Below are 16,058 nucleotides of genomic sequence, written 5' to 3' on the forward strand. Positions count from 1 at the left end.
TGGGAGATTGGCTTGTTATGAACATATTTCAACTCAAACATTGTCCAGCTTACAAATCTAAGAAAAAAATCTCTATTTTTCAACACATGAACTATAGACTAATTATAATAATTATTTAAAGCTTGCACTACGTTGGATGTGGTAGCTTAGATTTCTTCCATACCTAATAATTAATTTCCTCAACATTAGCAGTTCTAAGGCCTGTGAGATCTAATTTTAATTTAACAATAGAACAGCAGCCATTGTGGATTGAGCCATTTTGATCCTTCATCGTTATTTCTGAAATAAAGAAAAATGCAAGAAGTGATGTATAAGTCAAGATTCCTTAAAGCACAGAGCAATGTTTAGATGCTGATACAATTCCTGGAGAATGAAAGTGAGGGGCAGACAGTAACGGAGAAAAGGGTGAGCACCAGCGATACAGGCAGCGTATGTTGTCAAGAGATTTAGCCAGTGCCTTGGGAAATCTACTCAGCTTATTAGAAGTGCCAGCAGGGACGGAGAAGAGTGCCTCAGTAGAGTAAGGCAGAAGAATGTATCTTCTGGCTCCTTCATCCTTCTTTCCCTTTGACCACACTTCAATCTCTGGATAAATTTCTGTGGACATCTCCTGACCTCCTCAACAGCCAGGGTATCAAACAAGACCCTGTCCAGAAAATAGTGGGAGGAACCAGACAAAATAACAAGCTGATTAAGTAGAGAAAACACACGATTCTAGCTGCGGCCAGAATAAACTTGTAATACTCTGAGAGTAAAGGTCTGGGTAATCCAAGAAATCTAGAAAAGTGTTTAGTCCTCATATTCACAAGTCATCCCTGAGAGTAAACAATAACAAACAGGCACATTCATTTCTATAACAAAGAATTAAGTATAGCAAACATTGTTCAGATTCCCTATCTGTTATTAATATTGTCTTTCTCCCAGGAATAACCAACTAATTCTCTGAATGAGGAAATTTTTATTGTTTTTTATCATTTTCATGTATGTGTGTGCGTGAGTGTGTGTGCCGCATGTGTATGTGAAGGCCTGAGACTGGTGTCAGAAATAGTCTTTTACCTTATTCATTGAGGTAGGGTCCACCAATGAAATCCATTGGCATGGCTGGTCTCACAGCCAGCTTGCTGTGGAGACCCCTTCCTCCACCTTCCAAGGCTGGAATTACAGGCAGGCCGCCATGCCTATGCGGTAATTACATGAGTTGCTGAGGCTCCGAACTCTAGCCATCACATGTGTGTGGCAACTGCTTTAACCAGTGAGCAATCTCCTCAGTCCAAAACACTGCGTGTATCCATGCCAGGTGTTTAGCATCGGTATCTATGACATCTAATGCTGCTTTTACACTTGTGCTGTTGTCAGATGGTGTTGTCATTTTTTTTGAGATTTTTTAATTTATTTATTTTTTATATTAATCACAGGGTATTTGCTTTGTATCCCAGCAGTAGCCCCCTCCCTCATTCCCTCCCAATCTCACCCTTCCTCCTTCATCTCCTCCCTGCCCCTTTCCAAGTCCACTAATAGGGGAGGACCTCCTCCCCTTCCATCTGACCCAGCTTATCAAGTCTCTTCAGGACTGGCTGCAATGTCCTCTTCTGTGGCCTAGCAAGGGGTGTTGTCATTTTAAGATCCACATCAACTGGCTTCTGTAGATCAAGCCTGTCTTGTCTGAAATATGCAAATAATCTAAACTGTCAACTTATCAAAATATATGTTCTATACTTTTGCCTACATGTGTCTCTTGGAGTTTTATGTAAAAACACAGTTGCTGGATTGTAGGCTAACCAAATTCACTCCTTGAAAGCAGTATCATATTGCCAAATAGCTCCCCAACATGATTCTAACAATTTTCCTCTTGTAGGTAATTGCCCTGTTGCTCTCCATTCTTGCCTTCAGTGTTGTTAGACCTTTGAAATATTGCTGGATTTGTGGAAGTTCTTTTTTGGCACATGTAGCATATGTGTGTGTGTGTACATGTTTGTGTGTATCTTTGAATGTGTGTATGTGTATTTCAGGTACACACTCACACACAAAAACACACACTCACATATACACAGGTACACACAGGCATACACGCACTTGCACAAGAGCTCAAGTTGGCATCAGATATTATCTTCAGTCTGGGTCACTTAATGAACCCAGGGTACTCCTGTTCTGGCTTGTCTGGCTAGACCATTTGACCCTGAGAAACCCTGTCTCTGATTTCCCTGTCTCTTACTCCCCAGTGATGAGATTACAGCTGGCTGCCACTCCTGCCCATCTTGGTGTGTGTGTGGGTGTGTGTGTGTGTGTTGTGTCTGTGAGTGTGTGTGTGTTTTACATAGGTCCTTGGGATCCACACTCTGGTCCTCACACTTGTGTGGAAAGCACTTTACCCACAGAGTGATCTCCCCAGCCTGGAACTGTGCTTTACATCACTTTTTTCATTCTCTAGTTATAGGTAAGTCTTTGCATAGTTTCCTTATTCATCAGCCATTGACTTAAATTACCAGAGCATACATACCTTGCCAATTTTCCATGAAACTAGCCCATTTTTCCTGCTAAATTTACAACAGTTTTCATCATCTTTAATTGACAAAGTATATCTGTTCATATTGAATAACATAATTTTATTGATGAGTGCTTTATAGAATAGCCAAAATAGAGCAAATTAACATGCACAGCCTAACACTTATTGTTGTAGTGAGAGCACTTAAAAATCTACTTAGCAGGGGTTCTAGGTTATCTCCATGAATAGTCCTTGGTTGGAGTATGAGTCTCTGGGAAGTTCCCTGTGTTCAAATTTTCTTGTTCTGTTGCTCTCCTTGTGGAGTTCCTGTCAGCCCTACTCTTATGTCAGTAACTAGACACTAATCATCCTCAGCATTCCTTCCTTATAGGAAGCACTATAGTGAATTGCTTAAGAGTGTCAGTTTAGGAGTTAAAGCACCTGAATTCAAGTCTCAGCTCTTCCACCAGCCATGCATGTGAACTTGATCAAATTAATTTAAAATGATTCCAACTTCTCCAACCCTTGCTATTTTCATCAGTGGAATGGGAATAACACCAGTTTCTTTGTCATAGGAATGTTTTTTATAAGAATCAAACCTGATCACTCTAATTTCTTTATGAAGGCACTTAGCTTTCATTGTGTCCAGTTAGGCCCATTAAGTATATTGTACTTTCATTGAATTCTACAAAGTCTTTAATTTCTTTTTTGATACAGTGGCCATTGAGTAGAAAACTATTCAGCTTCCATGAGTCTGTAGGCTTTTTATTGTTTCTGTTGTTGCTAAAGTCCAGCTTTAATCCCTGGTGAACTAATAAGATACAAGGGGTTATTCCAATTTTCTTTTATCAGTTGAGGCTTCCTTTGTGATCAACTTTATGATCAATTTTGGCAAGTTTCCATGAGCTACTGAAAAGGTATATTGTTTTCTGTTTTAGTGAAGTGTTCTGAAGATATGTTAGGTCCATTTGATTTATAATATCTATTAGTTTCATTTATTTCTCTGGTTAGTTTCTCTCTCTTGATGATCTGTTCACTGGTAAGAAGGAGGTGTGGAAGTCTCCCACTATTAATATGTGGAATTTGATATGTGATTTAAGCCTTTGGGGCATAGATGTTCAGAACTGAGATGTCATCTTGGTGGATTTTTCCTTTGATGAGTTTGAAGTGTCCTTCTCCATCTCTTTTGATTGATTTTGGTTGAATATCTATTTTATTATTGTTTATATTGTTTTTTATTATATTATTGTTTATATATTATATTGTTTATTTATTATATTGTTCCTTGGGTCCTTTTGCTTGGAAAACCATTTTCCAGCCTGTTACTCTGAGGAAATGTCTAGCTTTGTTGCTGACATTTGTTTCTTGTATGCAGCAGAATGATGGTTCCTGTTATTACATCCGTTCTATTAGCCAGTGTCTTCTTATTGGGCAATTGAGTCCCAGGATATTCAGAGATATTAATGATCAATAATTATTTGTTCCTGTTATTTTGATGTTGATGGTGGTAGTGTGTGTGTGTGTGTGTGTGTGTGTATGTATGATGCTTCCCTTCTTTTGGTTTGGCTGATGTGGAGTTATTTGTTTCCTGTGTTTTCTTGGGTATAGTTAACTACTTTGGGTTGGAGTTTTCCTTCTAGTATCTTCTGTTGGACTCAATTTGTGCATAGTATTTTTAAATTTTATTTCATCATGGAGTATCTTGTTTTCTCCACCTATAGTGATTAAAAGTCTTCCTGGGTTTAGTAGTCTGGGCTGACATCTGTGGTCTCTTAGGGTCTCAAGACATCTGTCCATCCCTTTTTGGCTTCTAGAGCTTCTGTTGAAAGATTGTATGTAAATTTAATAGGTCTGCCTTCATATCTTTTTTAATTATTTTTATATTATTTATAGTTTATTCACTTTGTATCCCAGCTGTAGCCTTCTTCCCCACTCCATCCCATTCCTGTCCTTCCTCCCTCACCTTCTCTCAAGTCCCTCTCCAAGTCTACTGATAAGGGAGGTCTTCCTCCCCTTGCAACTGATCCTAGCTTATCAGGTATCATCAGGACTGGCTGCATTGTCTTCATATCTTACTTGGCCTTTTTCCTTTGCAGATTTTCATATTCTTTCTTTGTTGTGTACATTTGGTGTTTTGATTATTATGTGGCAGAAGCATTTTCTTTTCTGTTCCAATATATTTGGTGTTCTATAAGTTTCTTGAATGTTTTTAGGGATCTCTTTCTTTAGGTTGGGGAAATACTCTTCCATGATCTCGTTGAAAATCTTTTCCTGGCCTTGAAGCTAAGAATCTTATCATTCTTCTATTCCCATTATTCTTAGGTTTGGTCTTTTTATCCTATCTCATTTATTAGTTGTCTTGTGTCAGGAACTTTTTAGGTATAACATTTTCTTTGACCAAAGTATTAATTTCTTCTATCATAACTTCTGTGGCCGAGATTCTCTCTTTTATCACTTTTATTCTGATGGTGATGATTACATCTGTAGTTTCTGCTCTCTTCCCTAGGTTTTCCACCTCCAGGATTCCCCTAGTTTGTATTTTCTTTATTGATTCTATTCCCATTTTTGTATCTAGAACATCATTTCCTTCATCTGTTCGATTGTATTTTCCTGTATTTCTTGAAGGGCTTCATTCATTTTATTGTTAAAATCCTCTGTTATCTTTACAAGGTTGGATTTAAGGTCATCTTCTTGTGCTTTGGCCGTGTTGGGATATCCAGGACTTGTTGTAGTAGGAGAGCTGGGCTCTGGTGGTACCATACTTTCTTGGCTCTTATTGATTGTGTTCTTATGCTGGCCTTTAGCCATCTGGTTGTCCCTGGTATTAGCTGGATGTTCCTGATGCTAGCAGGACTCCTCAAGGAGGCTAGCAGAGCTTAGGGCATGACAGTGGAGCTCATGGAACAGTATGCTGCTCACCTCAACTGGCTGTGCCTCAGGTAGACCTGAATGTTCCTGGGCCCCTGCAGGACTCCTTAGAAAAGCATGCAGAACCATTGGCCTGACAATGAAGATCACAGAAAAGAGCGCAGTTCCTTGCTACTGACTGTTCCCCAGGGGGACCCAGCAGGGGACTGGCAGGAAGGGGGTCTAACCTGGATGTTTCCTGGGGCCTGGCAGGTCTCCTTGGGAAGGCACACAGAGCTGTGGGCCTGACAGTAGAGTTAAGGAAAGAGCATGCTGCTCATCTCTGCTGGCTAGGCCCCTGGTTGACCCAGAAGGCAAAGAATTGGTGGGGAGGGTGATGTTCTCCATTTCTAAGGTATGATTTAATAACTCTAATTGTTATTGTGAGGGCCATTGCCGACCACTTTTCACTCTCAGTCTTGTGCATGTATCCAAAACACTGTTGTTCTTTTCTTGCCTTGTTTGTTTGTTGTTTGTTGTTGACTTGTTGCTCATTGAATTTAATTAGATTGCCCAAATGAATATGGTGAAAGGTTATTTGAACAAGTGTAGCATCATACTGGCTACACCACTGAGGAATATGACTCTTCCTACCCAACAGCCATTAAATTCTATAACCCTTCCTAGTGGAATTGAGCCTTAGGAGCTCCTACCCCCTCCATGTTGAAATATTGATGGCTCCAGTCTTGTGTAAGTCTCATGCAGAAAGAACTCCTGCTATGAATCTATTTCATTGCCATAAAACACCTTTTCACAGCAGCCTGTCCCATCCTCTCGTGTTCTTTCCACCTCCTCTTCTATAATGTTCCCTAAGCCTTAGAGGGATTTATAAACTGGTTTCCTTTAAAACTGAGCATGAAGTCGTCACTTATTCCTGGCACTTTTACTGGCTAGGAGTCTGCACTAACCCTGGCCCACTAAAAACTGAAGCTTCTCTGACTAAGCCTGAGAGCAGCAGTAACCTACAGGCACAAACATAAATGTTTAGAAGGCAGTTTGTCACCACATCCATTTAGCAAAACAGCAATAGAAGGTTCCTCCCTAGGGCCAAAACAAAATAGATGATTTCTCCATTCAGCAAAACAACAGTAGAAGGGTCCCCCTACGACCTCCCAGCTTTTGACTATTGATCAAATTTACAGTACCTGGCATGAACTCCTCTTCTGAAACAGACTTAACTCTAATAAGAAGTGTTTGGTTACCCTCATAACAGTAATGACACTCTGACACCCACTGGGTATATCTTGTCTAACAGTTGGTACCATAGCTCATGTGACTCACAGCTGTGTACTGTGTTGATGACTTTTCTCCCCCAGTTGTCTGGATAGCACCTTCTGGCACTGTGGAAGCTACCCAGCATAACGAAGCTTCCAGTTCAGTTCCAGCTTAATGGCTCTATGTCCTGCAACCAAAGTCTTGATCAATAGAGTCTTGCCATCCGGTGGGAAACTGAATAATAACAGTCTACATTGCTTTCGGGGCCTCCCTGACTAACAACTCATATGGATGTAGCCATATCTGGCACAAAAACTTTTATTTAATAACCTGTGAGCTCTGGAAGCCACATTATTTACCCATACATAGTACCTCCCTTCAAATTGATTTTTAATTATTTACATTAATTACCTTACACAACAGTGGGATGCCATATGGGTTTTTTAGATATCCTTACTTTTGTTTAACCTATGGAAACCCCTCATCCTGCCAACCATCCACCCACATCCCCTCTTAAACCTTTCTTTCTACTCTCCATATTCTCCCACTGCACTTTTATAACCCAGCAATTCTACTATCTCCCTCCATTAATGCTTTTCCTCAACACTGATCTTTTCTGGCCTCAACAGAAACTTCAAATTAAACACAGAAATCTAAAACATCAAGGTTAATATTCTCATATGAGCAATCACATGAAGTGTTTGTATTTCTGAGTCTCAGTTATCTCCCTCGGTATGTTTTCTAGTTCTATAGATTTTCCTGCAAAATTTATTTTTATTTAGTGCTGAACAAAATTCTATTATATGTATGTGTCACATTTTTATTATCCACTCATCAGTTGATAGACATCCAGGTTGATTCCATTTTCTAGCCACTGTGAGTAGGTTATCAGTGAGTATGGATATGCAGGTTATCTCTGTAGTCAGTTACATCATCCAAATTGTTGACATGAGAAAGCATAAAGCATATATAAAGTAGTTGTTTCAGATGTAATGCAAGCTTTCAATAGTAAACCCTTACCACACTAGTAATAAGACACCAGAGTAAAAATAAGATTAAATGAGATTGTTTATTAGGAGTTTAGTGGAGAAAAACAGAAACTGATAAGTAAAAATTTGGAGGTGAATAGTCATGTTGAAAACTAAGAACTTCTCACCTGAAATCTGGGTTCTTATCCTGATAATGACTCAAGTGAATATGTGACCTTGAGCCTTTGACCTCTTCCCTCTGGGCTTTAGTCTCTTATAAAATAGAAGCCTTGCAAGGGGTATTATTATATTACACATGATACACATAATACAGAATAAAATGGATTTGCAAAATGAAATGTAATATAGTTAATTACATAAACCTATTATCATTATATCAAGTGCAAAAGTATCTTATAAAACAATATGAGCATTATAGCTTTAAATCTATACATACATTTTTGCAAAGAAGATATATAAATGATGTTTAATAGACTCCAAAATAATCATAGTTTTCTCTGGATGGTTAGCTCTCTTTTTTTAGTTTCCAGATTCACTACAGTTAGCATAAATGTTTCACTAGTGAGTCGTGCTCACATTAAATATTAATTTTTATGATACATCAGATGAAATTATCTCTAAAGATTATAGTGACCCTGTGGACTTTACTACTCAACATGTCTTTTCAATTAATAATATCCTTTTCCCATGGAGATGATAGTATTACTTCAGCTATTTTATTACTACAAATCAATATCTCATAATTTCCTTGGTATTAAGTCTGTACAACCTAGTATTAGACAAAGCTCAATAATATGGAGTATATTTTAGCCACTTGACTCTGTATGGTTTTTCAAAAATTATTGAAGGTACAAGTAAAACTTCTGAATTCAGATGAAAATTTTTGTGGTGTTTTTCTCAATATGATTGGGTTACTATTCACATACTTTGGTCCCTATATAAGACTTTTTTATCATGTGAAACACAGCTTAAACACTCAAATTTTTTTCATAATTTTTTTCTTCTAAGTCTGGTCTAGCTAAGTCTCTATTTTTGGTCAATCACTGTTTTCAAAAATGATTCAAGAAGTACTCGTGTTGTCTCTTGGAAATGTGTTTCAAATGATAAATTTCTGGGCTTAAAATAAGTTTTGTGCATCATAAAGAATAGGCTATCTGAAGCACCAGGCCGTGCAGGAGTCTGGAACAGATTGACAGAATCCAGGAGAGGTTCTAAACATAGGACATCTCTCATTCAAATGAAGTAATATGAGCAAATGAGTCTTTAAAGCAACACAACCATGGGTACAATTATGTGTCAGAGGCTTCACAGAGTAATGAGAGGAAGGTCTGGGCCAGGAACCATGCCAAGTACCTCACTAGCACTGTTCATTTCATACTCACAGTTAAGGAGGTAAAACACTGTGGAGTCATTCTTCACATTTGAATGAACTGAGTCTCTGAGATATCGAGTGGTTCGTTCAAGGTCAAACAACTGGTCAAAAACAGAGATGCACTAAGGATCTGAATAACCTTCATGTCTTAATAATTTTTTCTGAGCAGTCCATAAATTTCAAAGATCAGGGAAGCAAGTGACAGGAGAGAGAGAGAGAGAGAGAGAGAGAGAGAGAGAGAGAGAGAATTATAAAAATATGCCTATCTCTTCAAAGTAAGCACAATAATGTAGTATGGGTGGGTGAATGGATGGATAGAGGGATGGATGTGTGGATATATTGATGGAAGGATGGATGGATAGATGGATGGATGGACATAGTGGATGAATGGATGGATATGTGGATGGATGGATGGATGGATGGATGGATATGTGGACAGATGGATGGATGGATAGATGGATTCATCCATCTCTACCTCAATACATGGATTACAGTCCAACCCTCTTTACCTTAGCACTATTGTTGGATGGTTTTGACAAATTCAAGCCATTTCCCTTACTGAATCTTTGTATGGCCTCAAACATGACATGATATTTGCTTATTAACCTGAGGCTAGAAATGTCTAAATACCAAGTTAAGGGTTATATGGCTTACATCTACAACTTAGCTCTCTTATGCATTTCCTAAACATACTGGCTCAGTTATTTACTCTCCCTTTTAAAACAGTATCAGAGCAATAAGGATATATCCACCCTAATTTAAAAATCGTCTACATTTTTGTTTTTGCCTCTAGTGAATTATTTGATATCAGGGACAAGGTGTCTTCTTCATTTCTGTATCCCAGTGTGTGTTGGGATATGGTAGATGCTCAGTCATGATGTCCTTCTCTGGGATTATAACTAAGAAACAACAATAAAACCCACTGTTAGTAGATTAGCATAAAAATACAAGAGCCTTCATCAAAAGATGTAAAATATGGGGGCCAGCAGACGCCACTCACAGAACTGACATATGGATTAAAATAATTGATAGAAGAATTAAAAGTGCTCAACACATAGACTTAATATAATAGTTTGAGCATGAAGGCACTTAGGATAAGGAACATCACATGGCAAGCATTGAACGCTGGCTTCTTAAGTAGGCAGGTTAATACCTTTAAAAAATGAATGAAGGAATACTTGCTTTTACAGTATATTTCTGATGAGAAGGTTTTCAAACTCTTTGAAATATAGAAAAATCTCTATAAAAATAGAGATATTATTGTTAATGTTGATGTAATCATGTTTTCTAGATGCTAAGCCTTATATTTTGTTTTAGCAGCTATGCCTTGTGTGGCCTTAGGCTTGGTGGTCTCTTGTTTTGTGAAAGAGATGGCATGCATATCCTTATAGCAGTCTATATTACATGCCAGGTGTTTGGCACTTGTTTCTTCTCATCACACTTCATTTTGAACCTGTTTCTTCCTGCTTACCCTAGAAATACCCCCATGGTTGTTAGTCACCATGCCATTCTGCCTTTATTTTCCCACAGAGATTTCCTGGGGACCAAGGAGGCATCACTGCTGCTGATGGCCATGTTCCTTCTTGCTGTGTTCTACCATGGACAGCAGGTAATGTCATGGTTTTCTCCAGCTATTCATAGTCACCTGTCATGTGTGTTGCCGTAAAACTATCTTGCTAGGTTTCACTGTTCCTTGAAGCTATGAGTCTTAATAAACTGATTCCAAATAAACCACCTAATTATCAAAGAGCAGGCCAATCAGTTCATGTCAGAGACAGTCCCTGTCCCCATTACTATGGAACCCACTTGGACACTGAACTGCCATGGGCTACATCTGTGTAGGGGTTCTAGGTTATCTCCATGAATGGTCCTTGGTTGGAGTATCAGTCTCAGAGAAGACGCCTGGGCCCAGATTTTTTTGGTTTTGTTGCTCTCCTTGTGGAGCTCCTGTCCTCTCCAGGTCTTGCTATCTCCCCCTTTTTTCATAATATTCCCTGAACTCTGCCCAAAGTTTGGCTATAAGTCTCAACATCTGCTCAGATACCCTGCAGGGTAGAGCCTTTCAGAGGCCATCTCTGGTAGGCTCCTGTCCTGTTCCCTGTTTTCTCCCTCTTCTGATGGCCTGCTCTTTGATCACCTCCTTCTGAGGGGGGAGAAACTTTACCAGGTCACAGAGGAAGACAATGCAGCCACTCCTGATAAGACCTGATAGACTAGGATCAGAAGGAAGAGGAGAAGGACCCCCCCCCCATCAGCAGACTTGGAAAGGGACATGGGTGGAGAAGGGGAAGGAAGGGTAAGATTGGGAGGGGAAGAGGGAGGGAGCCACAGGAGGGATACAAAGTGAATAAACTGTAATTAATAAAAATTAAAAAAAAAATTTAAAAAAACACCTAATGAAAAGCCAAGCTGTGATGATAACCTAATGATAACCAGTGTGTTTTCAAAGCCCTCTGAGTCCCTCTATTTCAAAAACATTGTTATCCTAATTAAAAATAAAAAATAAAAGCTTTTCATTTCTGGCTGACACGAACTTTTCCCAATTCCATGGCCTAGATTTGAGTTTTACTACAGAAGATGTGTGTGGCTGCAGGGAAACAATCAGGTTCGAGGATCAGCTGACTCACTGTTCTAGCTCAGCTCTTCTCAGCAGTGTACAGTCTTAGACATATATCAGCCTTATCTCCCGATGCTCAGTCTCGTCATCTCTAGAATAAAATAGTAATGTATGCATAGATTATTTTGAGGGAATAGTTGATAGTATTTTCCACGGCTTCTTGGTTCTGTCATGTGAGTGAACAGGCAAATGCATATTAGTCACCTTTCTCAGAGTTGGAACCGAGAACTTAACAAGAAGCAAATTAAGGAAGGGAATATTTATCTTGGCTCACAGTTTAAAAAGGAATTCAACTGTAAAGTAATTAAATTTTAAAAATAAAAAATAAACAAAAAGAAGGAACTCAATGCATCGAAGAAAGAAAGTCATCACAATTGGTCATATTGCTTCAATCTGGAAGCAGAGAGTGAACAGGATCCAGATATCAGAAGCCAAGGTCTGCCCCAAGTGGCCTACTTTATCCATCAACGTCCCAGGTGCCATCACCATCTGTGGACTCAGTGTTCAAATACATGAACCTGTGATGGACAAACCACAGCATCACAGGAAGAACTTCATTATTGATTTGTTCAGAATAAACAGCATACTCACTCTGAGCACCTATTTTTTTTATTAGGATCTGGAATATAAAACTCTGTTCCTGCTTCTCTTAGAAGAGGATAGACCATAAACCATGCAAAGTTGTTATATGTAGACAATGCTTACCCAAGGTCATAAGTCATGTTACAGGTAGAGTATGCTTACCCCGGTCTTCACGAGAGATTATTCTTCCTAGGATCACTATGGTAGGCTTCATGCAACAGACCTTGTCTAGTGTGCATCCCCCAAGGAAGGCTATTTCTCTGGATTCCAGCACTCCTTAGTTGTCTGTAGTTCTTTCTGTAGGGTTGAGGCCTCATGAACATTCCCTGTCCACTTTAGAGAGGCTACTATGGGGAAGGAAAGAAAGAAAAGGAAATGATATATTATAATCTCAAAAATAAAATAATGAAAAAATTTAAAGCATATAGGGCTTCTCCAGGCATACTGCAACCCATGAACATAATTTCCTGGAAAGATTTTCACTACCCTACAGGAACCAGCCTTGCTGCTATACTCTTCATCCAACTTTTTTTTTTTGTGTGTGTGTGTGTGTGTGTGTGTGTGTGTGTGTGCGCGCGCACGCGTGTGTCTACGTTCACTTCAGACAAGCAAAAACAAAAAGAAAGAAAATCAAGAAAGGTGTCAACCAGAGCAGAAATAGAGACATTGCCCTGGTAAATCACCATGGAAACAGGGGGTTAAAAACCCCAGGCAACCAGGGATGAAGCAATTAAAAAGTCTCAATAATTCAAAGATACACACTTGGAGCTATTTGTAACAAGTTTGTCGGGTGGAGTGTAAAATGTAGTCAAGAAAAGAATGAGTAGTGTATACTCTTGTTAAGTAAAGGAAATGGGGATTTAACTGCTAAATTCTTACTGGATACTTCACTCTCCTTACTTAATCCCATCAACAACCCCAACGGGAGTTTTCATCCTTCCCATTTTACAGATGAAGCAGTCAAGCAATGGAGACGAGCATTAGAGCTAGAATTTGAATCTAGTCTCTCCTCAGAGTTCACCAAAGACCTTTTCTCCATACTGATTCTGACCAGAGGCACCCAGTCCCACAGTGTGGGTATGATTTTCTGTGTGTTGCCTGCACTGAACGTGTGGCACAATAGTAAGGTAAATGTGGAAGTCCAGCTGCTTCCAGAATGTTTATATTAAGGTCTGGCTGTCTCTGAGCACACATGTCCTGCCCTTTAGGACTGCATGGCTTCCACTAATACGGGAGAACTTCTTAGACTGATACACAAATTGTAACAAATCACCACCCATTCCCTTTTGAGGACTCTCGAAACAGAACCAACTGAGACTGTCCTACAGGAAGACTGTATGTGGACTCCATCTCGAGATTTTTTTTTTCCTTATAGGCATTTTTATTCCCAGCTGTGTCTTCCACAATCTTGGAGAGATTTCTGCTTTTTTTTTCTCTTCACAATTTATTTATTATATATCCCAATTGAAGCCCTCTCCCTCAACTCTGCCAGTCCCACCCTCCCTCCCTCTTCCCCTCAACCCTTCTCCCTAGTCCACTGGAAGGGGGAGTTCTCCACTATTGCCATCTGCGCATAGCTTGTTAATTCTCATCAGGACTGCCTGGATCCTCTTTCTCTGTGTCCTGGCAAGGCTGCATCATCAGGAGTGAGTCATCAGAGAGCAGTCTATTATAGAGGTCCCTCTGAAAGGCTTCACCCAAGAGAGAATCGAAGCAAATGCTGAGACTCAGGGCCAAACTTTGGGCAGAGCACATGGAGTCTTATGGAGGAAGAGAGGGGTGGAATTAGAGGGACATGGGGGACAGGAACCCCACAAGGAGACCAACAAAACTAAAAGATCTGAGCCCAGGGAGTCCTGCAGAGACTGATGCACCAAAGGAAGAACAGGCATGGAGAGGGCCAAGACAGTTGTGGCCAATTGACAGTTCAGTCTCTATGTGGATCTGTAAGTGAGGGGATCAGGGGCTGCCTCTACCATGGACTCAGTTGACTGCCATCTTGGGATTATAACCAAGCAGTGAGGAATCCCCCACACATAGATGAGAGAAGACACTCAAAGTGAGAGTCCCCGTGAATTACACATTCCGTGCCTGAGCCTCCTTACTGACTTAATATATCCTTTTCTGCATTTCTCCTTGGGAAAGCAGAAAGTCTAATTGTGTTAAAATGTCATGTAAGGAAAGAGTGTGGAAGTGCTTCCTAATGGCCTGGTATTTTTTGACAATGGATATTTTTCATTTTGCTTCTCATTTCTGTTTAATATTAGTTACCATTTATTAACTTTTTATCCCAGCTGTATCCCCCTTCCTCATTCCCTCCCAATCCCATCCTCCCTCCCTCATCTTCTCCCTACCCCTTTCCAAGTCCACTGATAGGGGAGGACCTCTTCCCCTTTCATCTGACTCTGGTTTATCAGGTATCTTCAGGCCTGGCTGCAAAGTCCTCTTCTGTGGCCTAGCAGGCCTGCTCCTCCCTCAGGTGGGGGTGGGGGGTGTCAAAGAGCCAGCCATTGAGTTAATGTCAGAAATAGTCCCTGTTCCCCTTACTAGGGTACCCACTTGGATCCTGAGCTACCATGGGCTACATCTGAGCAGGGGGTCTAGGTTATATCCAGACATGGTCCTTGGTTGGAGATCCATATTTATCACCCTGCACAAAACTAAAGCTCAAGTGGATTAAAGACCTCAACATAAAACCAGATACAATAAATCGGTTAGAAGAAAAAGTGGGGAAGAACCTAGAACTCATTGACACAGGGGACAGCTTCCTGAACAAAACACCAACAGCATAGGCTCTAAGAGCTACAATCAATAAATGGGACCTCATGAAACTGAAAAGCTTCTGTAAAGCAAAGGACACTGTTATCAGAACAAAACGACAGCCTACAGACTGGGAAAGAATCTTCACTAACCCTATATCTGACAGAGAACTGATATCCAGAATATATAAAGAACTAAAGAAGTTAAAAAGCAATAAATCAAGCAATCCAATTAAAAAATGGAGCTAAACAGAGAATTCTCTGTTTCTCGTTTTTAAAGGTATTTAAAATTATATAACTGCTCTCATAATCATAGAAGCTATATAAGTACAGGTACAGGTGCAGGTATAGATATAGGTATACATATACATATACAGATAGATAGATAGATAGATAGATAGATAGATAGATAGATAGATAGATAGATAGATAGATAGAGAGATATTAGTCTGGTATTCAAATCTTGACTCCATCATAAAGATATCTGACCTTCAGTAATTTACTTTAAAATAGATATGACAATAACAGGTTCTATTTTGTAAAGTTGTAGCTTTATATGGGCCATAATAACAATAAGTTTATCTCACTGGTTTACACATATGTGCTTAATGTTATTAGCACATATTAGTTAATGTTATTAGCGGCTTGAAAATAAACCTTTGGCACAGACAGGGAAGTCATTGCTATCTATCTGGTTCCAAGATAGGAGCAGAGACTCAAGTCCTCTGAGATCACAAAGCAGAAAGAAAGAAAGAAAGAAAGAAAGAAAGAAAGAAAGAAAGAAAGAAAGAAAGAAAGAAAGAAAGAAAGGAGGCAGAATGAAATGGGAATCCAAATGCTCCATAGTTTCTGGTTACAGTCTGTCTCTGTAACATGCCCTGCCTCTCAATATAGAGACAGCTTTCTGCAGGACTGAATCACTTGGTGTCTATCTATAGCATCCAATGGGGTCCTGTTCATCATGGTTACAGCTTGCCCACTTCTGACCTTGCTCCCTGTTTCCCTTTGTGACTCAGAGGCCCCCTACTTTTAATAAAGACTGAAAAATACCCATTGATGCCTGGCACACAGCAGTGCCCTGGGGTGGGGGTGTGGGATGTGTAATTATACTTCTCCAGAATGACAGAGGCAGTTA

The 16,058-nt window shown here is 39.7% G+C and overlaps 1 protein-coding gene across 4 annotated transcripts in view; it reads left to right on the forward strand.

Annotated features, from left to right (window-relative positions):
- The window catches only part of Adcy8 (adenylate cyclase 8), a 217,720-nt gene that overhangs the window by 177,210 nt on the left and 24,452 nt on the right, over window positions 1-16,058 (forward strand). For all 4 annotated transcript variants that reach the window (XM_060389349.1, XM_060389350.1, XM_060389351.1 and 1 more), the window contains one exon: window positions 10,496-10,574. In XM_060389349.1, coding sequence (XP_060245332.1) covers window positions 10,496-10,574 — 79 coding nt within the window. The remainder of the gene's footprint in view (window positions 1-10,495; window positions 10,575-16,058) is intronic.

This window comes from Meriones unguiculatus, chromosome 8 (assembly GCF_030254825.1).
Source record: "Meriones unguiculatus strain TT.TT164.6M chromosome 8, Bangor_MerUng_6.1, whole genome shotgun sequence".
In the NCBI taxonomy this organism is placed as follows: Eukaryota; Metazoa; Chordata; class Mammalia; order Rodentia; family Muridae; genus Meriones; species Meriones unguiculatus.